Consider the following 25,623-nt stretch of genomic DNA (forward strand, 5'->3'; position numbering starts at 1 on the left):
TGAATTGAATATCTTATTTTGCGAGCCATCATCATTTAAATATAGACTGCAGCGCCCTCTTTTGACCAAACTAGTTGAACTGCAGTTTCCGGTTGATGATGACAGGTCGCGCGAGGCTCAAAACTGATCGCGCGCGAACAGCCCTGCAGTTCTGAGGTAAACACAAAAACTGCGTTTTCGCTTCGGATGGATCCTCTCAGAACTCGGATTTAAAACGATGGACATCTTAGAACAGAAGGAATATCAACATTTCGAGAGAGAGTAAGAAATATGTTTTTATTGTAATTCTAATCGTTATTAAACTAGCACCAAAGCTTCACGAGACAATCAAGTAAGTTAAACCAAAACGTGAACAGAGTAACTTAACGTTACAGATAAAATGATATATTGAGAGTTTTGTGGGTGGATCCGCGTAAATATTTTAGTCGTTAGGTGACTCAGGTGATTTAGTGATTTATTTAAAGATTACACTTAAAATTATTACGTAAATTAAGATATTTTAAGCACATTTTACTGTATGTACAGTACACAATGTAGTAAGATGCTTCCCAACAATCTACTGAGCCATCCAAAAGTCAATCAAACGTGCTACTTTTATGTTGTCTGGATTTGTAGTCACCCAGAACTTTGGTTACTAGTCATAAAACAAACTGTATTTTAGTCACTGATGACTACTGTTTTCAGGGCATGCTACTACTACCTCACTAACTTTCCTCAAAGACAAGAGTCAGGATGCTACAGTGAGGTAGAAATCACCCTAACCAGTCTGAAACTATTATCTAGAAGAAGTTTAATATTAGTAACTTGTATATTATGCCAGTATATGTTGTTGTTTGTTAAATTGTTATTTGATTTTACTTTTTAACATCACAGGTGAATATCTTGGGTCTCAGTGAGGTCACTGTCAAATCTGTCTCTATGAAACTGCGGCGCAAATCAGTGCAGAGAGCTCGACAGCAACAGCGAGAACCTGTGAAGGTCTCCAAGAGCATCTCTGTGGTGTTGAGTGACACTGACTTTAGCCAGTCAGACAGTGTTGAAGAAATAAAAGGCCATGCATCTGTTATTCATGATATGAAGCGTCCAATAAAGAAGAGTAGAGCTGGCGCATCATGCCGATTGAGTAAAGATGACTCTATGATACTGCGGGGCAAAACAGTCCAGAGAGGTCGACAGCAACAGGGAGAACATAAGGTCTCCGAAAACATCTCTGTGGTGTTGAGTGACACTGACTCTAGCCAATCAGACAGTGTTGAAGACATAAAAGACCATGTGTCTGTTATTCATGATATGAAGCGTCCAATAAAGAAGTGTAGAACTGGTGCATCATGCCGATTGAGTAAAGAAGATGAGAGGCCGCTTTCCATTGTGGAACCACACTATGGAACGGTTCAGAAGATCTCCCTGGCTCCAGGTGCAATGGCTGAGGACACTCTTGGTAAACTCAGGTTGATGGCTAACACCTCTGACTCCGAGCCGAGGCCTAGAAGCCCTGTTGAGTCTCGAGGAGAGTCTGTATTGGATGAATCCAGTACTGATCTCATGGTGGAATCGGGTCCCAGCTCGCCCTGTGGTCCTGTTGTTACCGTAAGATGCAAAGAATGCGATAGTCTTTTCGCCAAGATGAGAAGACAGCCAACCCTAATAAAGAAGAGCAGAGATCGGAGTAAGCATTTCGGATGTGCCGTTTATAGAAATTAGATTAATTTGTAATATAAAGTGCCTGTTATCGTGTTACCAAAAAATGCTTTTTATTGGTATATTAGATCCAGCATCTTTATCTTGTGATGAGTGGATTCTGCTTAAGAAGTGGCACCCTCAGAGACGCCGTCATCGGAAGAAGGGGTATGTTATGTTTTAAATGAATATCAAATTGGAATGTTTATTATAAAAAAGCCCGGTTTTGGGTTTTCCCACAACAATGACTATGGGATTTTAACATCTATAAGACTCAACAAGCAGACAGTTAAAGGATTAGTTCACTTCAGAATTTAAATTTCCTTATAATTTACCCCCATGTCTTCCAAGATGTTTGTCTTTCTTTTTTCCGTCGAAAAGAAATGAAGGTTTTTGAGGAAAACATTACAGGATTTTTTTTCTAGAGTGGACTTCAGCAGTTACCAATGGGCTGAAGGTCCAAATTTCAGTTTCAGTACAGCTTCAAAGAGCTCTACACGATCCCAGACGAGGAATAAGGGTATTTTCTAGCGGAACAATTGGTCATTTTCTAAAAAAATATATATACGTTTAACCACGAATGCTCATTTTACACTAGCTCTGCACTGTGCCACACATTACGTTATCACATTGGAAATGTCATGCGTGACGTAGGCGGAAGTACCACATTAATTCGAAAAACTCCATCTCATTTTCTCCTCCAACTTCAAAATTGTCCGATATCGTTGTTTTACCTTTTTTTTTTTTTTTTTTGTAAAGGTCGTTTGACTTATTCTTTGCATGTTCGCTTTGAAAACACTTGCTCGGTACTTCCACCTACGTCACTTCTGCCGCGTGACCTTTCCAACGTGATTACGTAATGCGTGGCGCATTACAGATCAGTGCAAAATGAGCATTTGTGGATAAAAGTATATGTATATATTTTTAGAAAATGACCGATCGTTTTGCTAGATAAGACCCTTACTTCTCGGCTGGGATCATGCATTGAAACTGAAATTTCAACCTTCAACCCGGTGGTAATTGTTGAAGTCCACTATATGGAGAAAAAACCTTGAATGTTTTCCTCAAAAACTTTCATTTCTTTTTGACTGAAGAAAGAAAGACATGAACATTTTGGATGACATGGGGGTGAGTAAATTATCAGGAAACTTTAATTCTGAAGCGAACTAATCCTTTAAAGACTTTACATTATAAAGAATAGATGAGAAATGTCCTAAGTCATTCATTGTCATACAAGACAAAATTGTTGATGTGTCCCAACCTTTTTGGCTAAGCAGAACACCACAGCACCTTTTCTGTTTTCTCTAGTCATATCGATCGTCTTTCTGCTGCATAGACAGCCAGGTTTTATGAAAAGCCCATCTTGCCAGTAGTGAACCCCTTTTAATAAGTTAAGTTTAAGTTGATTACATTGAATGTGAATTGTGTGAATGTTGACCTTCAGATTATTGTGGACAAGCCTGACTCGCATCAGGAAGCTGTCAGTGCAAGGCTCAGATTCTGCAGCCATCAACAGAAATCAAGTAAACTGCTCCAGACCTCATGTGTTTCAGCAGAGGTGAGTCAATATGTCATTTATTATCAGAATCAACTGATAAGTATTGCAAGATTAGCACACTTCCAAACGGTAACCTGTAAAGAAACAAACTCAGACCCAAACTTTTCATTACACAAACTGCCCCGATCTTGAAAATGGGCTAAGATATCATTAGCTGTTTCCATCACCCTGTTGTTATGCGCATTTTGAAGTATCGCATCAGAAACGAGGGATGGAAACTCCATATTTTGAAAGGAAAAAAATCCCTTAATTTGCAAAATAGTTTAGGCTCACTTGAGGTGGTTTTTGACTTGTGCAAAAAAGTTGATGCAAATAATGGAAGATGGAAATGCATTTGCCAAATAAATCCTGACGTAGCGAACATTAAACCCATGTGACTAATAGGCTGTTTCCGCTGATGGTGTTTTAATTACTGTTGGTTACTAGGTTACCAATGTTACCCTCATCCACTCTAACAACTTGATGGAAATGTTTGTTGTTGTTTTTTTTTTTTTTTTTGAATTTTGAAAAGATTTGCTTTACGCTTTATGGAAACCCAGCTATTGTGGTCCACTTCAGTGATGGTGCACTCTGTCTATTTTCCATTCATTTTGTGTTTTTCTAACCCAGCCTGCTTGAATATTATTGTAATATTATATTTATAATATATGGTTGTTGATTTTGTTGATTTATTATTATTATTATTATTAGTAGTATTATTTAGAATTTTTTTATTAAAAGTAATTTATTTTTTGAATAAATTAATACAGTATATACATACCATTGGCGTTTAACTTTGAATGAAGTCTCTTATACTTACCAAGACTGCATTTATTTGATCAAACATACAGTAAAAACAGTAAACTTTTTCTGTTTTTATGTGAGCACAATGTAACTTACAATGATACTATTCAAAGAAGATGTAAATACCCAAGTACCATGATAATAGTGGTAAATAAAGTCATTTTGTGTGCATATGTTTAGGAGTTTGCGTCGCTGCAAGTATCTAAACTCCATTCAGACTGACCTGTCTATTACCAAAGCAAAGCCACGGCATCGTAAGAGGCCGCGAGCTGTGGTCTGGCCACCCGTTGGAGGGTGGAACTCTTCGGTGAAAAGAAAGTCTTCTTCCATAAACGACACATTATCTCAGCAGCTTTCTCCACTCAACCTCAGTGTCAGTGTGACACAGGAGGACAGACTGCTTGTAGATGAGAAGATTTCAGGATTAAATGCAGATCTCAAGCAGAACTCGGATGCCTCCAGCAAACAGAGGAGGACTAATGTCCGGGGCAAATTGAACGAGCAGGAAGTGTCTGATGGCATAGACGGAACGCGGCGGGTGCTGAAGTTTGATGACACGACTGAAACTGTTGCTGTGGAAACTGCGGAACAAAGGAAAAGCACTCGGCAGCAGCATGAACATGGAGAGATTTGTGAAGCCCAGAAAGGTTTCCAGAATGAGCAGCAGGAAAAGTTGTCTGAGGATTTGGATGGGTTCAGGACACCCACAGATCTCTTCAGCGTGAAGCCTAAGATTAAACGAGGGAACAAGAAGAAAGTCTCTGCCTCTGGTGATACAAAACCTGCCGTACAGAAGGCAAACTTCATGTCTATGTTAGCCACACTGGTGAAAAAACAGAACCAGATTATTAAAGAGCCCTGCAAATAAGCATCAATGGGAGTTTTGCAATTATTTCTGTTGTTTTAATTGAAGAGACATGCATTGCTGCTATTAAGATTTGTTTCCTCTGTTACTTTTAATTAATAGATCTGAAAAAAATCTGGTATTTATTGTATTGCTCCTTTATTTGTGTTCTAACATTGGCATTTGCATGAGTTAATAAATCTTGCATTAACACATCTGTTCCTCTGTGCTGTTAACTCCAAGGTGGCTTGAACTGCAGTTGCTGAAATAACCACAGAGCGGAGCTGTTTCCAAACAAACGTGCATTTGTGCATTCGCTGGGCTGAGGATAACAAAATAAAGTAAAAAATTCCCAAACATTCTTCATACAGTAGACTACCAATAAAACTTGGGACCGAAAATTATTCAGACACTTTGACCTGATCATGTTTTGCTTAAGTGTTATTTGTCATAATTAAGATAATTTTTTTCTGACACAGTTTAACTCTGAGATCTTGACCTATTTTATCACCATTTTTTTTAAACTATTGTAAATATTACTATTAATGAATGAAATGTTCAAGGTGCCTGAATACATTTTGGTTTGACTAATTTTATATATATATATATATATATATATATATATATATATATATATATATATATATATATATATATATATATATATATATAATACACACACACACACTATATACTATATTGCCAAAAATATTGGGACACCCCTCCAAATCATTGAATTCAGGTGTTCCAATCACTTCCATGGCCACAGGTGTATAAAATCAAGCACCTAGGCATGCTTCTACAAACATTTGTGAAAGAATGGGTCGCTCTCAGGAGCTCAGTAAATTCAAGCGTGATACCGTGATAGGTTGCCACCTGTGCAATAAGTCCATTCGTGAAATTTCCTCACTACTAAATATTCCACGGACAACTGGAAGCAATTGGGAACAACAGCAACTCAGCCACGAAGTGGGAGGCCATGTAAAATCACAGAGCGGGGTCAGCGCATGCTGAGGCGCACAGTGCGCAGAAGTCGCCAACTTTTTGCAGAGTTGATAGTTACAGACCTCTGGACTTTATGTGTCCTTCAGATTAGCTCAAGAACAGTGCGTAGAGAGCTTCATGGAATGGGTTTCCATGGCCGAGCAGCTGCACCCAAGCCTTACATCACCAAGTGCAAAGCAAAGCGTTGGATGCATTGGTGTAAAGCACGCTGCCACTGGACTCTAGAGCAGTGGAGACATGTTCTCTGGAGTGACGAATCACGATTCTCTGTCTGGGAATCTGATAGACCAGTCTGGGTATGGTAGTTGCCAGGAGAACGGGACTTGCCTGACTGCATTGTGAAGTGTAAAGTTTGGTGGAGGGGGGGATTATGGTGTGGGGTTGTTTTTCAGGGGTTGGGCTTGGCCCCTTAATTCCAGTGAAAGAAACTCTTAATGCTTCCATACCAAGACATTTTGGACAATTTCATGCTCCCAACTTTGTGGGAATAGTTTGAGGATGGCCCCTTCCGGTTCAAACATGACTGCGCACCAGTGCACAAAGCAAGCTCCATAAAGACATGGATGAGTGAGTTTGGTGTGGAGGAACTTGACTGGCCTGCACAGATTCCTGACCTCAACCCGATAGAGCACCTTTGGGATGAATTAGAGCAGAGACTGCGAGCCAGGCCTTCTCGCCAACATCACTGCCTGACCTCACAAATGCGCTTCTAGAAGAATGGTCAAAAATTCCTATAAACACACTCCTAAACCTTGTAAAAAGTCTTCCCAGAAGAGTTGAGGCTGTTATAGCTGCAAAGGGTGGGTCAACGCCATATTAAACCCTACGGATTAAGAATGGGATGTCATTAAAGTTCATGTGCACGTAAAGGCAGCGTCCCAAAACCTTTGGCAATATGGTGTATATGATTATTAAACAACTATCGCCTCTATTTTAAGGCCTGCCCTGGCATTTCTATGACACTTAATTCTTGTTGTGGCTGAATTGATAATACATAATGTAATTGAATGTAATATATAGATAGAAGGTAGGCTTTGAGTCAAAGGTAAAATTATACAAATGTGTTTTCACTAGCAGTTATACCTCCTTAAATGTAAACTCCAGTATAATATTTTTGTAATAGCTGTTGAATGAAACAGAAACTAATTTAACTGTTAATTTCCATAAAGGTTGGGGCAAGTTTTTATACAATTTAAATGTTTGAATGTATGCAAGTCATTACAATATTTGTTTGGAAAAACAGTGGTTTAATTTTTGTTGCCTTTTACATTTTTAGCATTTAGTCTTTCATTAGCACACTATGTGGAGTAAGGTAAACATGTTCATTTTGATTCTGGGTTAAATGTTTAATAGCTTTTTATTACCAAGACATATCCGGTATTTGTCTATGCAGAAACTGATTTCCAAAAATAAAGCCACCCTGAGAAATATTCACTGAAATTTGAACTACCTTAGTCTCCCTAATATTAAAAAAAAAAAAGAATTTTTATAATCTTTATAATAAAAATGTTTGCAGTCTCATGAGGAAAGATCAGCCAAAATTGCCTCTGAATTTTATCACAAAAATATAAACCCTGCCCACAAGGCAAGTGTTCTACTGTTTTATGAACCAACAAAGTGCTTTTCAACACAGAGTGTACACTTAGTGGTTTTAAATGGGTTTACATACATTAAAAATCTTGAAACTGTGATGTGTGCTGTTATTGGTGCTGATGTTGAGGGGTTGGGCTCAGTGACTCCACTGTCACAACCCAAAAGCGCACTGATCCATCACACACAACATCAGTTTAGGAAGAGCGAGAAGGCAAGAATGCTGCAAAACCGGACTTTTACCCAGAGGACTGCTTAGAGAGCAGTTTTATTATTTGTTTTTTTTGGATGGACAATCACATGCACACATAATCGTGTTAGGATATGTGAGTGTTGCAGAGGAAAGGCATGCAGCCAGATGAGCAGAGCTAAGAGGATTTAATGCAGCTGGACATAAGCCACGCTGAGTAAAGAAGAAGATTATATTGTTTTAATCAAATGCAAAAAAAGTTTTTATTGCTGATCACTTTGAGTTTGGACTGTCGAGGAGCGATGTTTGTCTTCACCCGGTTTCATCCTCTCTTTATGCAATCTGTGAACGACTCTGTAAGGATGCTCACTGCACAGAGATGTAAGGATCCAGCTCTACAGTAGAAAGGTGAGTTATATTTATACAGATGAATGATATTACATATACTTTGCTATTTATTTATTTGGTAACACTTCACATTACATTGCACCTATTTCATGTAAAGCATCTTTTTAAAAATAACTGCTTGTTCATTAATAATGTTCAGTAATTTTCTGCCGATCGTAATTAAAAACTAATTTAAACAACATTGTAATTCTATTAAAAATATTTATTTTATTTGAGAGACTACATGGTTTGTTTGTCCTTTTTTTTTTTTTTTTTTTTTTTTTTTTTTTTATTTAAAAATTTATTTTTCACACCACCGGTTCTGCAAAAAAGTTATAAGGTGATTAAAATGATTATATGTCAACCAGTAAACTTGACCGGTTATATAGGTCTTAAAATGTATGCTTTCTTTTATGCATTCATATTCATTTTAACCTGTTATTGGACAATGACATGCTAAAATAATTACACTGTAAAGTTTGACCATTTCTTGTTGTCTTTTGTTTGTTCTTAACACAAATGTTATGTATTTCCTCATCGCATGATGGTTTTTGTGTTTTTAGGCATACTGACACAAGACCTTGCCACAAGTGGACCTGATCTTTCCTAACTCAGATCTGGACTCATAAAACACAAGATGTGCCAGTGTTACCCTGCCCTGCTTATGCTCTGCTTATACATGGTATGAGTTTTATTTAAATTATTTTAATTAAAGCATGTGACATTACAGCATTTGGTTTGCCGGAGTTAATGAACCTTTTCTTCTCTCAGGGTCTATTACTGGTGAGAGATGGAAAAAGACATTGTGTATTATTATCACTGCAACTCACCCTTCTATCTCTATAACTATCAGTCGTCGTTGTTGAGCTATTTTTGGTAGTATTATGATTTTGTTTTGAGAAAACAGGTAGGTATGGATTTAAAAATAAACAAATGTGAATTATTTAATTATTTTAATAATAGATTATTGTATAGTTTATTTTTAATTATTTTTATTGAATAGAGGCAAAACTGTTTGGATAATCCAAATTTGCCGTTAGAATATGCTGTGGCTTTTTTGTATCATTTCTATTATAAAATTTCAAATAATCCAGTTTCCGCTGGGCCTTTAATCCATCAGTTTTACTTATTTCTCAAAGGAGAACAGAATGCGTCTAATTTTTTTTTCCTCCCTAAAGATTAATTTGAATGCATATGAATTGACTTTACAAAGCCAGCATGGGGTTTAATTTAAGGCTTTAGCCCAGAAACCAGTTTAAGCCAGTTTAAGATGAAATGACAACCTGTGTGATGGCTCATCCTTAAGTCTTCTCTCAAGAGACCATTCTTTCATTGCCATCACTAAGCCAGATTTGTATTATTTATTTCCCTTAACTTATTTTCATCTTTGAACTTTAATAAAATGTACTTACTTCATGTTAAGTACAAGTCTGTCTAATCTCTAATTCTAATTTGAAGTCTTAATTTTGAAATATATTTGTGACCCTGGATCACAAAATCAGTCATCAGTAGCACGGGTATATTTGTAGCAATAGCGAACAATACATGTATGGGTCAAAATTAATGATTTTTTTTTTTCTTTTATGACAAAAATCATTAGGATAATAAGTAAAGATCATGTTCCATGAAGATTTTTTGTAAATTTCCTACCATTAAGTTGGTGGATATGCAATGCTAAGGACTTAATTTTCTCAATATTTTGATTTTTTTGCACCCTCAGATTCCAGATTTTCAAATATTGTCCTATCCTAACAAACCATACATCAATGCAAAGCATATTTATTCAGCTTTCAGATGATGTATAAATCTCAATTTCAAAAAATTGCCCCTTAAGACTGGTTTAAATTCTCATTTTTCCTGTACAGAACAGATTATCTGTCTCCTAAATATCTACCCGCTTTGGTTCTTTATCTCTGAAAATGAAAGAGAAATGCTGGAGAAAGCTGAATATATACTTGGGGAGATAAACAGCCTTTTGGGACATATACACTCTTTCATTCTATCAAATTATGCCTTTCAAAGTATGTGTGAGAGTCTTTTGAGCTTTGCTGAAAGATAGAGAGATAGAGAAGAGTAGGGCAGCTGTTCCCTGATCTTCCTCCTTTGGTCTTTCCTGTGCGGTTTTCTGCATTCATATTTCACCATGCCTACAGTGCAAACAAAGTAAACACACTGATTGTCTGTAATACTAAGATGAAACTCTAGACTAAAAGCTCTAGCTGGAGTCATGGTTGTTTTTTAAGAACCAGTTTTGCGGGGTGTGTGAGGATGTCACTTTTTTAAGGTTTAGGTGTTTGTTGTGTGTAAATAGTAAACTCACATTGCAGTGAGCAGTTTCATTCCCTGGAGATGTTACATCCAGTTTGCATCATTTAAACAAGGCTGATGCAGCTTTCACTTTCTCATTCTTAATGTTATGATTATTTATGTAGTGATGCATCTCCTTTGATTTCTTCTACGTACTAGCTCTGTACTAGATACTGTATTCATGTACTGTATAATTTTGCATCCGAGGTGTGCGCATCTGTTTATGGTATTTCAGGAACCTTAATAGAGTAATATGAATGTTCACTGAATCTAAATATGTTGTTATGCTCTCATGCAACTTGAAATCAAAATTTCACTCTTAATACACATTTCTGAATTTTTGAGGCACCCTAAAAAGCATTTTTGACTAGATTTCCTAGAGCATTTTTCTGGTATATCATAATGGTCTCTTGAGTATCTTTACATTTTTAAAGTTTGGTATGAAATGATACCTTTTTGTGTAAAGATGCTTGAGGCGTCATTTAGGGTTCATCAGATTGATACAGTGGTAGAACCCTCTGGAGAACCTTCAAAATGGAAACCAGTTTCTGCAAGAACTCTAAAAACTATCATTGGTACCTCCAGCAAGCCCATCATAAGGGAACGTTCCTTGAGTACACAACAGGGTCCTGTTTACACCTGGTATTAAGATGCGTTTTGGTCGATCGGATCACAAGTGGACAATGCTAAATACAGGTGTGAACAGGATCTAAAACGTTTTGAGCTTGTCCATTTTTTGACCACTTCCAGAGGTATTCGAAAACGCATTGTAGCTCATGTGGTTGAATGTGTTTAAACAGCCGCAAAAAATGCTTGCTGTCCGCCTACTGTCTTAACCCATAAACATTATGGGAAGTACGCTAACCAGATGAGATTTAAACCTTGTTAGCTGAAGACCTAAGTTTAGTTTGAAGACTAAAAATGTATCAAGCACAATGTTCTCTCACTATTTCCAGTTTCTAACATACGCTCACCACATTCAGCATGGTCTTGCGGCTATCAGAGCAGAAACGAAAGCTGCTGCTCTCCATATGTTTTTCCGTCATCTCCGAGCACTTTCATATGTAAATTTATGTGATGTAATTTCGTCCATTAAACCGAAAGATCTGAAAAAGCCCACCTATAGACCCTCCCCTCAAAGAAATCAAGACAGAAGTGGTTGAAAGTGGACAAAAGAAATGGATTAAAACTCCAGGTGTAAACAAGATGTGTCACCCTCATCTACTTGGGATCCGATCGACCAAAATGTATCTTAATACCTTGATAGATGTATACAGAGCCTAATATATTTGAAGCACCTTCAAAACGTTTCCTAGTAGTTCTTCAAATGGTTCCACTAGTGTAGCAATCTAAGAAACCCCATATGGTGCCTGAAATGTCTTGTCTTCTGTATACAATTAATTCTCAATGGATAAAGACCCACAGAAATAGGTAACCTTATGGAAATAGAGTGGGTTTTGAATAACATTTCATGTAAACCTTAAGATAAATCACTGGTTTGGATTAGAATTGTTATTTTTCTCAATATACATTAGCTTCTACAACCTTTGCGGTTAACAGTCCTCTTCCTGGTTTTGTCTTTGAAGGTCACATGTGGCGCGGAGCTCAGAGCAGCTCTGTCTCCTCTGGGTTGGGGAGAGAGTGATAAGAAGGAAAGTGTCTCTCCTTACGGCTCTCGTTCAGGGATTCTCAAATCCCTGCGGCTTTTCTCCCACACGTCCCAATCTAACAGCCAGAGCCGTGAAGCTGCCCTGGACCCTGGGGCACTGGATCTGTGGGCTTGGTTATCTAACCACACTGATACTGAAGGAACCCTTTCGAGGGCCAAACGTCGTCCCTATGTGAAAACAGGAAAGTTTAAGAAGATGTTTGGTTGGGGCGACTTCCATTCAAACATCAAAACAGTCAAGCTTAACCTTCTCATTACCGGGAAGATTGTTGACCACGGCAACGGAACCTTCAGCGTCTATTTCCGCCACAATTCCACCGGCCTGGGCAACGTGTCCGTCAGTCTGGTTCCGCCTTCCAAGGCTGTCGATTTTGAGATCACTCAACAGGAAACCATAGAGGTACCCAAAGACAATAAGGCCTTCAATTGTCGAGTGGAATACGAGAAGACGGACCGCAGCAAGAGGACGTCTGTTTGCAGTGACTTCCCGAACAGGGTATGCTTCCAGGAGCAGACCCAAAGCCATGTCTCCTGGCTTTGCTCCAAGCCCTTCAAGGTCATCTGCATCTACATTGACTTCTTCAGTGCAGACTACAAGCTAGTACAGAAGGTCTGCCCAGACTACAACTACCACAGTGACACTCCCTATACCTCTGTAGGATAGTACAGCCTAGATTGGATGTGTTAAGGGATCTGAGGTGACAACTCAGTGTTACAGCCTCTCCGGCCTATAGTTTCCTTGTCCTGTTCCACAAAGAACTGGATAAATGGAAGCAAGGTCAGAGGAGGAACCACTCTTTCTATTCTACCTGACTTTTCCTCCTTCTAGGGCAGTTAATGAAAGGAAAAGTTCACCCAAAACAGAAATTGTTTTTCTGCCATCATTTTTACAATTTATGTTTCTGTTCCAGAGAAGAAAGTTTGGAACAAAATTAGGGTAAATGATGACAGAATTTTCTTTTTTGGGTGAACTAACCCAAACTTAACCCAGGCTTAAGAGCTGATTTCCTGAAGCCTGATTTGTGTTTTTAACTTATGCTTGGGCAAAACCAACACATCTACAGTTTCCACAGTGACCCCTAACCCTTTATCAGTGACTGTTGTGATGTCATCAGTGTGAAGTTATAAAAGATACAAACATTTCCCAATCAACATAAGCTGGGATTCAAGAACAACACACAAAAAAATATATAAAACATCTTGTGTTGCAACCATTTGTGATGCCCTCCTTTTCATGCCAACGTTTTTGTGTTCACAAAAAGTCAGTAACTAAGAGTAATGTTGAAGCCGTAATGTGCTCCACTGTATCCTTAGATCTTTTGTATTTTGTTTCATTATTAAAGAAAAAGACGAGATTTGCGTTTCCAGAACCCTCCCTTGTTTTTTGTTTATTGACTCCAACTGCCTCATTTATAAAACATGCATACGCAAAGATTTGAATTTAGAGTGTACGTAAAATCCACGCCAACATTCGTATTTATTAAAACAGTCCTTGATGTGGGAAAAGTGCTTAGACGTCAGGGCCTAAACAGACATTCACATTTTTCCTTGTGGCAGTGAGTCGGAGAACTGCAGGTATTTAGGGAAATATAAGCAATTCTTGCCGCTCGCCATTCTCAAGTAAAGGATTTGGATGTTGACTGGTGCTCTTTTATGTTAATGACATTAATTAGGTGACGTTTACAAGGCAGAGATTTGAAACCATTTAGCTATGCCCAATTTCAAGATCATTTGCGATTTATAATTGGAGAATGAAGAACGGCGTATGCGCTTTTGAGAACTGATCGTACGATCAAATGTAGGACGGTTTCTAAGCAACATTTTAAAAGCGAGGCCCGACTGTCGGCAGATTTCCGGTTGTACAACTTTGCAAGTTGGATAGAAATCCTTGCATGTGTGCATGCTGTGAACAAACAAAAATTGTGGTTGCCAAAGTGTTGGAAGTCAAATCTGTACTACATTTTCTTCAAAATCTTCTTAAAAGCCTTAGTGTCCCTCCCATGCTACCAGAGGAGAATCTCAGTTGATGTCTGTAAATTCTGCCATTTGTAAAAAAAAAAAGACAACATTGTTTCACATCAGCAGAAAAACATTTCATTTGCTGTCTGGTCATACATGCAGACTCTGATCTGAAAAATATACATATAACATCAGTGTGATTTTTGTAATGGCATGGCCTGGTAAACTGGGTGTTTGAGGATTTGCAGCACGCTGGCTTTGATCTCAGCTTAAGTCGTCTCCAGATGTTTAAAGACTAAAGGGAAGATTTTTTAAAAGTTCATTCACTTTGACTTTTGAATCCACAGACCAAAGAGAATATGGACTGTTTACAACAAGCTATATATAGTATCCATTAGACAGGTGACGTAATGCTAATGGAGAACAAAGCTGTAATACATCTCATTTCACTGATCTCAAACAGAGCCTGAGGTTTTAAATAGAGTTAAATTAATTTCAATAGAACCATGGCAAAATGTACCAATTAAAAAATAAAAGAGGGAAAAATGGCTAAAGTTATCTGAGATAAATTTGAAATGTCTTTCACATTGGCTAAATTTTCAGAGGTTTAATGTTTTCATGCAGGGGAGACGTATTAAATTACAAAAACTTTTCAAATTTGCTGAACAATGTATTCAAAATTCATTATATAAAAAAATAATGGAAAAAGTTTTTTTTTTTATGGATAATGAAAACAGGTCTCTTCTGTTTGATGAAAGAACATTAACTCTGAATTGAGCGAATTTCTCAAGTCATCATTTTGAATTCATTATATTCTTTTCCCTGTTCATGTCGACTTTAAAAACACTGCTTTGTAAAAAAAAAAAAAAAAAAAACATTTGATTTGTTTTCTCTCGATTTTATTTCCAAAGCAATAAATCAAAGTTAATCTGAACCACAATACATTTTTTCCAACACAAAGAAATCTCCTGATCCATAGAGTACGTTAAACCATGGAAAATAACTTCAACTAAATTCAGATGTAACTCTGCGAAAAAGGGAAAACAATTTCTGTAAACAGCACGGTAAACAAATCTTCATATTTACCAATAGTTTAGGGTGCAAAATATCGACATCTTTAGCCGTTTTCGTGTAATACTCAATGTGAATTGCATCACATTTCACCAAGTACTCTACAGCACGACCTCAGTTAATACTTTGCCAATTTTAATGATGATAAACATACAATGCGACATACTGCCAGCAATATAGGCAACACCATCACTTTAAAAGTGTCAGTGGAGACGATCTTTGCACTCGATGCGTGTGCGTGGGTATGCGTTTAGTGAGTGTATACTTGGTTTTTTGAAACGTCAGACCACAAGTTCATAAGAGGGGCTAAAGCAACCCTCCCCCCTTTAAGAACAAGTAACATACAAGGTCCTAAACACCACCATGTTAAAACTACTGCATTATGTAGGAGCTAGTGCAATTCAGACAGGTCTGGGATCAGTCGCAGCAGGCACGTAGCTACACATAGAGACACAAAGGAGCGGAGGGGCAAATCCTTTAAGGCCATTTCTCAAATGACGCCCAAAGTAAACAGCACAGCGAAGTCCATTTTCTTCTTTAGCACTGTGGTTTGAACTAACTCCTCCATCGTGTCTCTGGTAAGAGTGAGTGAAGAGGGGGCAAAAAGGAGGGGGAAGTAGGGCTTGGTGGGGTAGTTGCCTCCTCATGCGTTTTGTTCTAAGAAGTCTGAGGGCAAAGGTCAGGACTGTTTTAGTCGTTTCCTAGGCAGACCAAAAGGGGTGCACTGGGCTGATGCGAGAGCGCGGAATGCCTCGGCTACTAAGTGAGGATGGGATTGAATCATCGCTTTCCAACCCGCAGTCTCCATAATGTCTGCAGCATGACTGCAAAAGAGCAAAAACAAGCCTCAAGGTTCTTATCTATAAATGACATAACATTCATTATACACTGATGAAATGAGTAAAAATAATCTGGGATTTTTATTCATTCAGTGAAATCATGCTAATTAAAAGGAATGTTCTGGGTTCAAAACAAGTTAAGCTCTATTCACAGCATCCGTGGCATGTGGTTTAGAAAAATAAATATCACATCTAGAGTACAGTAATGGTGCAAAATGATCCGGAGAATATAAATAAACTTACAATGAAATATATATTTAGACTTATTTATTATATATAAATATGAAGTCATTTTTTAAATTAATACTTTTGATTAGTTTAATGCATGCTTGCTGAATAAAAGTAACAGCAAAGAGATTTATAGTGTTTCAAAAGACTTCTCTTTCAAATTAATGTTGTTCTTTTAACTTTCTATTCACCAAAGAACCCTAATTTTTGGTCAAAATTAATCAGCACAACGGTTTTCAACATTGATTAGAAATGTTTTGAAAATCAGCATATTAGACTGTTTTTTGAAGGATCGTGGATCATTTTTGAAGGTTTTTTGAATGCACAGAAGGATCAGGATCACAGGAATAAATTATTTTACTTTTTTTTCTGTTTTATATGTTTTTATATTATATTAATATACATATATATTTTTTTTATTATTCACTGTAATACACTAGCTCCCTAAGGCTTACTGCTTTAGTTTTTATTATTTAAGCTGTAATGTTGTCTGAGTGGTGAGATGATGACTGGTAACCCATAACCACAAGTTCAATCGCCTGTAACAAAGTTGTTCCTGTGGGTATTTTGCATGATAATAAATAAAAGTATGCCACAGATGCTGTTGATAGCGCTTAGATATCACTGAACCCAGATTATTCCTTTCAAACATTCAATACAATAAGAGTTATGCGTTTTTGTGCAAGGTAACTCGCAAAAAAAAAAATCCTCACAGGCTGTTAATCATTTGATTTTACAGGTATCTTAGTCACATAATTACTGCACAAACTGGAGCTTCCTGCTATATACAGATATGTTGGGTGCTTTTATTTGCGAAAAACTGAGAGACTGTAACATGTTGGCACACATACTTGCTATTCCAGTTCTTCCCATCTTTACAGCCCAGCTGTCTAAGAACACTGCATCTGAGGAAAAAACACAGAAGAATTCATACAGAGCTCCCAGAATGCACTGCAGCTAAGGCTGTCACCATTAGGACAAATTACAATTTAGCAGGTGATTTAGTGTCATACAAATAATTGCAATTAATATAGTTGTCAGCTCTGCTTTTAATCAGTCATTTAAAGCCAAAAAGGATTCTTTAAACAAGATGGTGATAATTTTATTATTGTTATACTTATCTTTTATATTAAAATGTTAAACTATGTTGGACTATTTTAGTTAGTCCACCTCCTTTCACACTGTTTTGTAAACCCTTCATCATTGATGATTATTTTTATAATATATGTATTGCATTTTCACTCTAAACTCTCCCATCATGCATCCTTTTAAGACAGCCCAGTTAAACTCGTTAGGCATTAAATTGGCAAATATTTGCAAAGTAAATAAAATTATGGTTAAGTGTTCAGTAAACATGAATTGTTAAGTGTACAAAAGGCATTTTAAGGATTAAATGATTATGAATTGAGTGTTTGTACTTGCCTATTAATGAAGTCTATGGCTTGTGCTTTCAGCTGCTCTGCGCTGTGCAGGTCAGCCAGAATGAGGATGTCGGCCACATTTTCTACAGACAAACTGTTACAGAGAGCCTCCTCACATAATACCTTTAATCTTTCCAGAGCATACTAAAAAGAAACAGACAGCAGGTAGCAGATAGCATAATAACAGAACCAAAACCAAAATGTTTGTCCTTCAAAGCGGGAAGATCAAGAGTCTCTTACCTTGTCTGCAGCAGCTAAAAGGTTGTCGGCCATTTTCTCCAGGTTAGGAGCTTTACCGGTGTAAATAAATACCATCATTTCCCTAAAAACATCCGGTTCCACATCACTGATGTCCACACGGTTCTGCAATAGGGTTGAGAAAATTTAAAACCTAATCTGGTTTAGAATTACAAAATTTTCTAAAATTACAAAATAATAGGAAATATTGCAAAATATTAACTGCAGCTTTATGGTAAACATGGCAAGTTTTATAAAACGGCATATTATATTATATATAACCACTAAGATTTTTAATGTTTTTAAAAGAAGTTTCGTCTGCTCACCAAGGCTACATTTATTTAATTAAAAATACAGTAAAAAAAAAAAAAAAACAGTAATATTGTGAACTATTATTACAATTTAAAATATCTGTGTACCATTTAAATATATTTGACAAAGTAATTTATTCCTGTGATGCAAAGCTGAATTTTCAGCATCGTTACTCCAGTCTTCAGTGTCACATGATCCTTCAGAAATCATTCTTATATGCTGATTTGCTGCTCAATAAACATTTATGATTATTTTCAATGTTGAAAACAGTTGTGTACTTTTTTTTTTTTTTTTTCAGGATTCCTTGATGAATAGAAAGTTCAAAAGAACAGCATTTATCTGAAATACAAAGCTTCTTTTTTATTATACACTACCGTTCAAAAGTTTGAGGTCAGTAAGAATTTTTATTTTTATTTTTTTGAAAAGAAATTAAAGAAATTAATACTTTTATTCAGCAAGGATGCATTAAATCAATCAAAAGTGGCAGTAAAGACATTTATAATGTTACAAAAGATTAGATTTCCGATAAACACTGTTCTTTTGAACTTTCTATTCATCAAATAATCCTGAAAAAAAAAAATATTGTACACAAATATTTTGTACAATTGTACACATTAAATGTTTCTTGAGCAGCAGATCGGCATATTAGAATGATTTCTGAAGGATCATGTGACACTGAAGACTGGAGTAACAATGCTGAAAATTCAGCTTTGATCACAGGAATAAATTACTTTGTGAAATATATTCAAATAGAAAACAGTTATTTTAAATTGTAATAATATTTCACAATATTACTTTTTTTACTGTATTTTTAATTAAATAAATGTAGCTTTGGTGAGCAGACGAATCTTCTTTTAAAAACATTAAAAATCTTAGTGGTTCCAAACTTTTGGACTGGACTGGACTGTATATATATATATATATATATATATATATATATATATATATATATATATATATATATATATATATATATATATATATATATATATATATATATATATATGTGTGATTTTTTTTTTTTTTTACAATTTTTATAAAAATAAGTATTTATTTTGATATTTTATAAATTCTATCATACATATATATATATACATATACATATACATATACATATACATATATTATATATATATATATATATATATATATATATATATATATATATATATATATATATATATTTTTTTTTTTTTTTTTTTTTTATTACAGTTTAACTGAGATTGTCATATTTTAAACTACTGTGAATACTGAATTCAGACACCTTGAACATTTCATTCATTAATACAGTCTGTACTAATTTCTGAAAGGTAGTGTGTATTTTTTTTCCACTTACTTTTTTACTCTCCTCCATTTTGTGTTCAAACATGGCATTGAATACTGGCGACCTCGCTGTCAAAGGAAACATGAATCATCAGTTTCAAGTGAATCATATGTGCGTTAAGTACTGCCAAATTCATCACGTGCCTCATTATCATTTCACTGAACATTCTCCGTTGTCTGTGCAGCTTGTCTTTTTAGCAAGGCAAAATCTGGGTCTACCCCAAGCATCTGTCAATGCTGTGTTTGGATGACTAATCTCACCTGCCAGTATGGATTTGTGCGCTTTGAACTCTTGCCCTCCTACGAACAAGCTGCAGTCTGTGAACCTAGAGCCTTCCCACAGGTTACCCAGGTCGTCGGAAAGCTGACACTCCGGAACCTTCAGCATGTTTGTGTTCGACTGGCCAGAGATGTTTACGGAGTCCTGGACCACACTCACCTAAACAAATGAGTCATTGGTTTGAAGCAAGGACATTATTACACCAAAACATTTAGTATACATGAAACAGTACATGATACCGTACCTCACAGAACAGAGTGAGCTTGTCATCAGGAAGAAGTCCGTTAGCTTCATCCAGCAAGAAATCTCTCCTGATGAACTTCTTGAAGCCCCAGTCCTTTCCCTGGACGAAGCGGTAGGCTCTTTGGCTTTCTGAATTGTTAGGAGAAAACAGAAGCACAAATACAAATCAAACATTTAGTTACTTCACATAACCCAACTCAATCCTCTGAGCAGCCAGAAAACTCTTACCCATGGCTTTAGTTTCTTCTCTTTTGGCGTTCAGTAAAGAAAACTTGAACTTTGCTCTCACTTCACTTTTTGGGCAACTGACAAGCAATAAGTACAGAGAGAGATAATCTTTACTCTCATCATCCAGACCCTTTGGGTTCACTCGCAAACACCTACAGAAAAAAGAAAAAGTGTGTTATAAAAAAAAAATAATAATAATATATTATATATATAGGGGATGTGACAAGATTTCTCGAGTAAGTGACAAGATGACTGACAAGAGCATGGCGGAAAATTAATTGCACAACAGAGCGTAATGTCTTAACTTGTAGAATGCGTGCTCAGCACCGCCAGTCCCTATTTAAAAAGTATGCGTGATCCTGAAAATGAAACACGAACATGCATTCAAACGCACATTTTTATTCCTATGATCAATTTGTGGAAAGGAGTTCAGTTAGGAGATCAAAAGTTGTTGTCATCATATACACACACACACACATACATACGCTTTAAAATATTAAAAAACAAAATAATTACATTTCTTAATTAAAAAAAAAAAAAACGAAAATAAAGCATGTATCCATATGCAGTCAAATGCAAATAATTATAGATTTTTTTTTAAACCAATACAATAGCATAGACAACACTGCTTCTGAACAACCACCTATAACCGCACAATTCTGTAATTTGGCAACTAAAATAAGTTACATGACTGAAATGTGTGATTTTATTGTTTCTTTAGCTAATTTTTAGTCCGGAAAGCCATCGTAGAAGCAGTCACACTGCAGGACTGTAATTAAAAACGTCTGGTATTATCAGAACTTCATCGTAGACTAGGATTCATCGTAAAAGCAATTAATCAACTGTCAGTGACAAAAGAAATCTTTTGCGATCTCCGAAATCTGTCCCAGATGGCTCAATGTAAACCCAACCTAAATCAAAGTGGGCCACAGTGCTTCCACAGACAATGATTTTTGGAAAGGTCAAAGCTGTATTTGTGCACGTTTGTGAGTGTGTTTGGTTGGGCAGGATGGCGGGGCATTAGAGAAGAATTAAAGAGGCCACTTGAGAGCTGTCGACAACACTCAGAACACAGTGAAACCCACCATTTCATCTTATCGTTGGGGCCTGAGGAGAAGGTCGAGCTCCTCACAACTTCTCCCATCTCCTCCCGACAGAAGCTGAAGTTGTTAATCGTCCACATGTAAGAAAACTTCACGACTTTTACCTGTTGATAAAAATATATATAAAAAAAAAAAAAAGAGGGACATTGATGACTCGCATTCTCAACTCACAACAGTTCTCTTTCGCTCTGTCTCTCTCACCTGTGTATAACACCAGCTCTCCGCCACAGGTCCTGATGTCATTTCCCCTGGGGGAGGGGGTGTGGGAACCCGTGACATGGCCTGCTTTCACCTTCCTCGTCCCTGATTTAGCTCACTGCTTCAAAAATCAAGACACAACTGCAGTCAAAACAGGTCAATGAGTCAATATGATTTCCCAATACGAGAACTGGTTACAATCACAAGGCAGCTCTCTCAAATGTCTATAAATAATCACAACTGAGGTAACACTATTAGGTCAAAGTTTATATATAGTGGTTGCTAACATAAACATTCAATCATAATTTAGTTTGTATTCTGCTAAGAAACTAGATTTTTGCATTTTCTGAAAAAGCAACACTTACCACCACATTTACATTTATTCATTTAGCAGACGCTTTTCTCCAAAGCGACTTATAAATGAAGAACACAACAGACCACAATGATTTTTCTAGTGTTTCTAGGTGGTTCTGGGATATGTGGCTCACGTCCCTCCTACAATGTAAGTCTATTGGATTTTTTTGACCATTTTATCATTTGCCAAGAAAAGTCACTACTGTTCAAAAGTTTGCAGTATGTATTTTATATTTTTAAAAAGTCTCTTATGCTCACCAAGGCTGCAGTTATTTGATCAAAAATACAGTAAAAACAGTAATATAATTACAATTTGAAATAACTACTTTATATTTTAATACATTTTAAAATATAATTTATTCCTCTGAAGACTGGAGTAATGATGCTGAAAATTCAGATTTGCCATCAGTGTCACATGGTTCTTTAAAAATCATTCTAATATCTTGATTTGATGCTCAAAAACATTTCTTATTATTATCAATGTTGAAAACAGTTGTGCTGCTTAATATTTGTGGTAAAATCATTTTTAGTCAAGCCAAACAAGTCACTTTTGATCAATTGAATGCATCATTGCAGAATAATGTTCTCAACCGTATTGCAGAATAAAAGCATTCATTTCTTTTAAAAAAATATCTTACTGACCCCAATCTTTTTAACAGTAGTGTAGATGGCAAAGTGAATTACTTATAGGGGCTTCAAAAAAGAACCAATATTCATAGAAATAACAGTAATGGCAACCACTGAGCAATACAGGAGGTCATTGAGAATGTATAAAGTCAAATAATACCTTGTGTTCAGAGATCAGCAGGCTGTGTTTCCATGTCATCCCTGGGCTCAAGCTCAGAGACACAGCCGTCAGAGTGACTGGAAATAATGACTAGCAGTGCATACTGACCTCAGCTTCTAAACAAGCCATCCTAAACACACAGACACAGAATTAACCTTGCATCCATGTCATGAAAATCAGCAAAACTTATTAACTTGGAATGAAAAACAAAAGAACATACAGTACTTCCAGAATACTCAGAACAAAATCAATCTACAGCATTTGTTGCATAATGTAGATTAGATTTAGCACAGAACACAACTTGTCCATTAGTTCACAAAAACAGCAGATAGAGAAAGAAATGCAAGCAATGCCAGCAACCCGAGGGTTAAACAACCAAAATGTGAAGCTGTTATTTTATGTAATTCTTCCATGCATTCTTTGTATATATGGAGGTGGGACTGCTTTTCTAAATTAATGAACTGCTAGTTATTAGTCAGCTAAGTAAAATCTGTGAATGCTGCCAGAAAATGAACAGGTGTGAGTAAAGATGAATGATTTCTGGCTGTTTTTCTTCACCAGTCATGGTGAACAGATTATGACCGGCCTTATATCATAATGACAAAACAAAAAAATTAGAAAGAACTACTACACAGACAAGGTCAGTAAGCAACTGTATCACTAATATCTTGAGGCTATGCATTTTAATATTATTTCCTGGCCCTGTTTACTTCCATTGTATAAAGTTATTTATTGATTATTTACTGTGGTAATCAGCAATATGTTATGTCAACTGAGTTAACTTGTATTGGATGAAACGCATCGATGCGCCAGCCGAATTCACCAATCTCTACAATCAAGTCTTCATTTAACTCATTTACACTTCATAACTGACCTTATGAAAACACACACTCACCTCAGTAAGAATGCTGAATCTCACTTGTGGGAGTTTTGCGAGCCTTCCAGAGCGGAAAGCTTGGCAGATGAGGGTGGTTCGGTGGGATGCCACTCTCAGCAGAGACTCAATGAACCCTGGCAGGAATAACTGGATTTTAACACCACATCTACACTGGCACTGCATCAAGTTCAGTCTTTGTAGCCCACATTTCTGACTATAGACTATTGATATCATAACGCTGATATGGGCAGATTTGAGTGGGGTGAACGAGACAATCTAGAACTAAATTTAAAAAAAAAAATAGTTGTGTTTATGAACGTTCTGTCGACAAGTGAAATGCACAACCCCCATAAAATGCAGCAATAAATGCAAAGGGCATTATGATGTTTGATAACTGATTTAAAGAACAGGAACACACACAAGCCAATTGTAAAACAGTTGAGACTATGAAATCAAAGACATACACAAAAAAATGTTGAGGAAAGAACTTTCTGAAAAGTACTTTTTAAAAATATTGCACTGCACTTATGGTCAACAACTGATGGCTGAAATAATGACAACCGATATAGTGGCAGTACAATGAGGTGCACATGCCATAGCTGAAATTTAACTAACATTTATTTTACAGAATATTTAAAAAACTGGTTGAAAGAAATTGGTTCGTTTTTACACTAATAGGGCTGCTAATGCATTTTGAAACTTAACAAAACAAATAGGAACTACTTTTGTTTACTGGTCAAATGGATTGGCCAAAGCAAATCATCTCAAATTAAAAGTATCTTGTTGTACCAGCCTTCGGCCAACACTCTAGCGAAAAAGTCTCGCTTTAGCTTTGTTTACATTTATTGTTTTATAAAATAAATGTAACATTTCATATAAAATAATATATATTGATAATGAATATCTGAAAGATGGTTCTAGATTTAATGAGTCGTAGAGTTGTGAATCAAAATCCCTGGAAATCGACAAGTCCGAAAGAGTCGGTTCTCGATTGTTAACGAATAAGTAGTTCAGAACCGCTTGGAACGATTGTGAATCGCGAACAAATCGTTCAAATAGGCTTTTTGAACCAAATCAATGAATTCACTGAAAAGATTCGACTCTAAATAACGATTCTTTCGTTCGCGAATCGGACATCGCTGTAACGCGCTACAATATCAGCCCCATCCGCCCCAAGTTTTGGTTATAAATCGATATCCGTGTTTGTTACCGCGTTCGAACAAGTTTGTACATACATATAAGCGCCGAACGCTTGTCGCCTTTCTGTTATATCCGCTTGCTGTGCAACTGACGCGGAAAACGAAGAGAAAAAGAGTCAAGGAAACCAAGTTAGCCGACCAAGGCTCGTCTCGTTTGGCCTAAATTTCATGCACGGCCCAAACAAGAGACAGAACCATAACAAAGCCCAGCCAACAATGTTGCTTTAAGGCCGAAACAAAGAAAGATCATTCTACTAAACCCCGCACGTATCTGATTTGTTTTTCCCAAAGCAGCACATAATGGTGTAGATCGAGTAAGCATCTGTCTTTGTGTCAGTGCGCAGAGCGGTGGTTAAAATACAAGAAAAAATAATTTTACAAACCTCTTAGACACTCCGCATCACAGACATAGAAACACGGTACGATATGTGACCTGAGTGAGTCGTAGAAAGAATTTTGTGCGAAACGAGTGAACTTTTGAGCCTTTCTCTACAGATAAGGGGTGTTTTTCTCTCTCTGTCTCTCATAGCGCTGCCTGCGCTTCAGCTCTGTGCAGGCGCACTGCGCATGCGCGCAGAACTTCCTCTCAAACCATCTGTTCTAATAACAAGCACAGTTAGTTAGCAGCGTACACTAAATACTAATGGCTAGAAATGCGATTCGCCACTACTGATGGAGTAATTATCGTGGTTGTTTTTAATTAGTTTGGCTGCCTATTACTTAGATAAAACAGTACTTTTTATGTTGCACTGCAAAGTTAATCTTATCTCCATATGCTCTAGCAGTTTCCATGAAGAGGGGTGAAAAAGTATGACATGAAGATATAGATATAATAGAATTAACCTATAATATAGGTACTTTATCACAAACATTATGTGAGATATTTAATACACCATGTGGTCTAAGCCTACATTTTTGTGACATACAGTCTAGAAACTAGCTAGGCTACCTAAA

The 25,623-nt window shown here is 36.6% G+C and overlaps 3 protein-coding genes across 4 annotated transcripts; 2 read left to right on the top strand and 1 right to left on the bottom strand.

Annotated features, from left to right (window-relative positions):
- Positions 1 to 127: 127 nt before the first annotated feature.
- On the top strand, positions 128 to 5,353 carry si:ch211-227n13.3 (uncharacterized). The gene is made up of 5 exons (XM_067387945.1): positions 128 to 261; positions 874 to 1,666; positions 1,767 to 1,845; positions 3,122 to 3,235; positions 4,199 to 5,353. The coding sequence occupies exons 2-5, from the start codon at positions 919 to 921 to the stop codon at positions 4,884 to 4,886; spliced, it is 1,629 nt and encodes a 542-aa protein (XP_067244046.1). The 5' UTR covers positions 128 to 261; positions 874 to 918; the 3' UTR covers positions 4,887 to 5,353.
- Positions 5,354 to 5,559: 206 nt separating this feature from the next.
- Positions 5,560 to 13,359, top strand: nxph2b (neurexophilin 2b). Its single transcript, XM_067387946.1, has 3 exons — positions 5,560 to 8,055; positions 8,598 to 8,716; positions 11,928 to 13,359. The coding sequence occupies exons 2-3, from the start codon at positions 8,672 to 8,674 to the stop codon at positions 12,672 to 12,674; spliced, it is 792 nt and encodes a 263-aa protein (XP_067244047.1). The 5' UTR covers positions 5,560 to 8,055; positions 8,598 to 8,671; the 3' UTR covers positions 12,675 to 13,359.
- A 1,210-nt stretch (positions 13,360 to 14,569) lies between these two features.
- spoplb (speckle type BTB/POZ protein like b) lies at positions 14,570 to 25,220 on the bottom strand. Of its 2 annotated transcripts, none has more exons than XM_067387949.1 (13): positions 25,053 to 25,220; positions 23,489 to 23,604; positions 22,594 to 22,723; positions 21,456 to 21,570; positions 21,237 to 21,358; positions 20,152 to 20,303; positions 19,925 to 20,052; positions 19,662 to 19,839; positions 19,414 to 19,469; positions 17,769 to 17,891; positions 17,530 to 17,672; positions 16,959 to 17,012; positions 14,570 to 15,864 (listed from the first exon to the last, which is right to left on the bottom strand). In XM_067387949.1, exons 4-13 carry the CDS (start codon positions 21,531 to 21,533, stop codon positions 15,720 to 15,722), a joined length of 1,179 nt encoding a protein of 392 aa, XP_067244050.1. In that variant the 5' UTR covers positions 21,534 to 21,570; positions 22,594 to 22,723; positions 23,489 to 23,604; positions 25,053 to 25,220; the 3' UTR covers positions 14,570 to 15,719. The 2 variants fall into 2 exon arrangements, with proteins under 2 accessions (XP_067244050.1, XP_067244049.1); XM_067387948.1 differs by having other exon boundaries at positions 21,456 to 21,573.
- Positions 25,221 to 25,623: the final 403 nt, after the last annotated feature.

Source organism: Chanodichthys erythropterus, chromosome 6 (assembly GCF_024489055.1).
Source record: "Chanodichthys erythropterus isolate Z2021 chromosome 6, ASM2448905v1, whole genome shotgun sequence".
In the NCBI taxonomy this organism is placed as follows: Eukaryota; Metazoa; Chordata; class Actinopteri; order Cypriniformes; family Xenocyprididae; genus Chanodichthys; species Chanodichthys erythropterus.

Coding starts and splice junctions, on each gene's coding strand:
- nxph2b (XM_067387946.1), top strand. CDS start 8,672: ATGTGCCAGTGTTACCCTGCCCTGCTTATGCTCTGCTTATACATG. Junction 8,717..11,927: donor TTATGCTCTGCTTATACATG/GTATGAGTTTTA, acceptor TTGTCTTTGAAG/GTCACATGTGGCGCGGAGCT.
- si:ch211-227n13.3 (XM_067387945.1), top strand. CDS start 919: ATGAAACTGCGGCGCAAATCAGTGCAGAGAGCTCGACAGCAACAGCGA. Junction 1,667..1,766: donor AAAGAAGAGCAGAGATCGGA/GTAAGCATTTCG, acceptor TTGGTATATTAG/ATCCAGCATCTTTATCTTGT. Junction 3,236..4,198: donor CCTCATGTGTTTCAGCAGAG/GTGAGTCAATAT, acceptor GCATATGTTTAG/GAGTTTGCGTCGCTGCAAGT.
- spoplb (XM_067387949.1), bottom strand. CDS start 21,533: ATGTCACGGGTTCCCACACCCCCTCCCCCAGGGGAAATGACATCAGGA. Junction 21,359..21,455: donor AGAGCTGGTGTTATACACAG/GTGAGAGAGACA, acceptor TTTTATCAACAG/GTAAAAGTCGTGAAGTTTTC. Junction 17,013..17,529: donor GCCATAGACTTCATTAATAG/GCAAGTACAAAC, acceptor TTTTTTCCTCAG/ATGCAGTGTTCTTAGACAGC.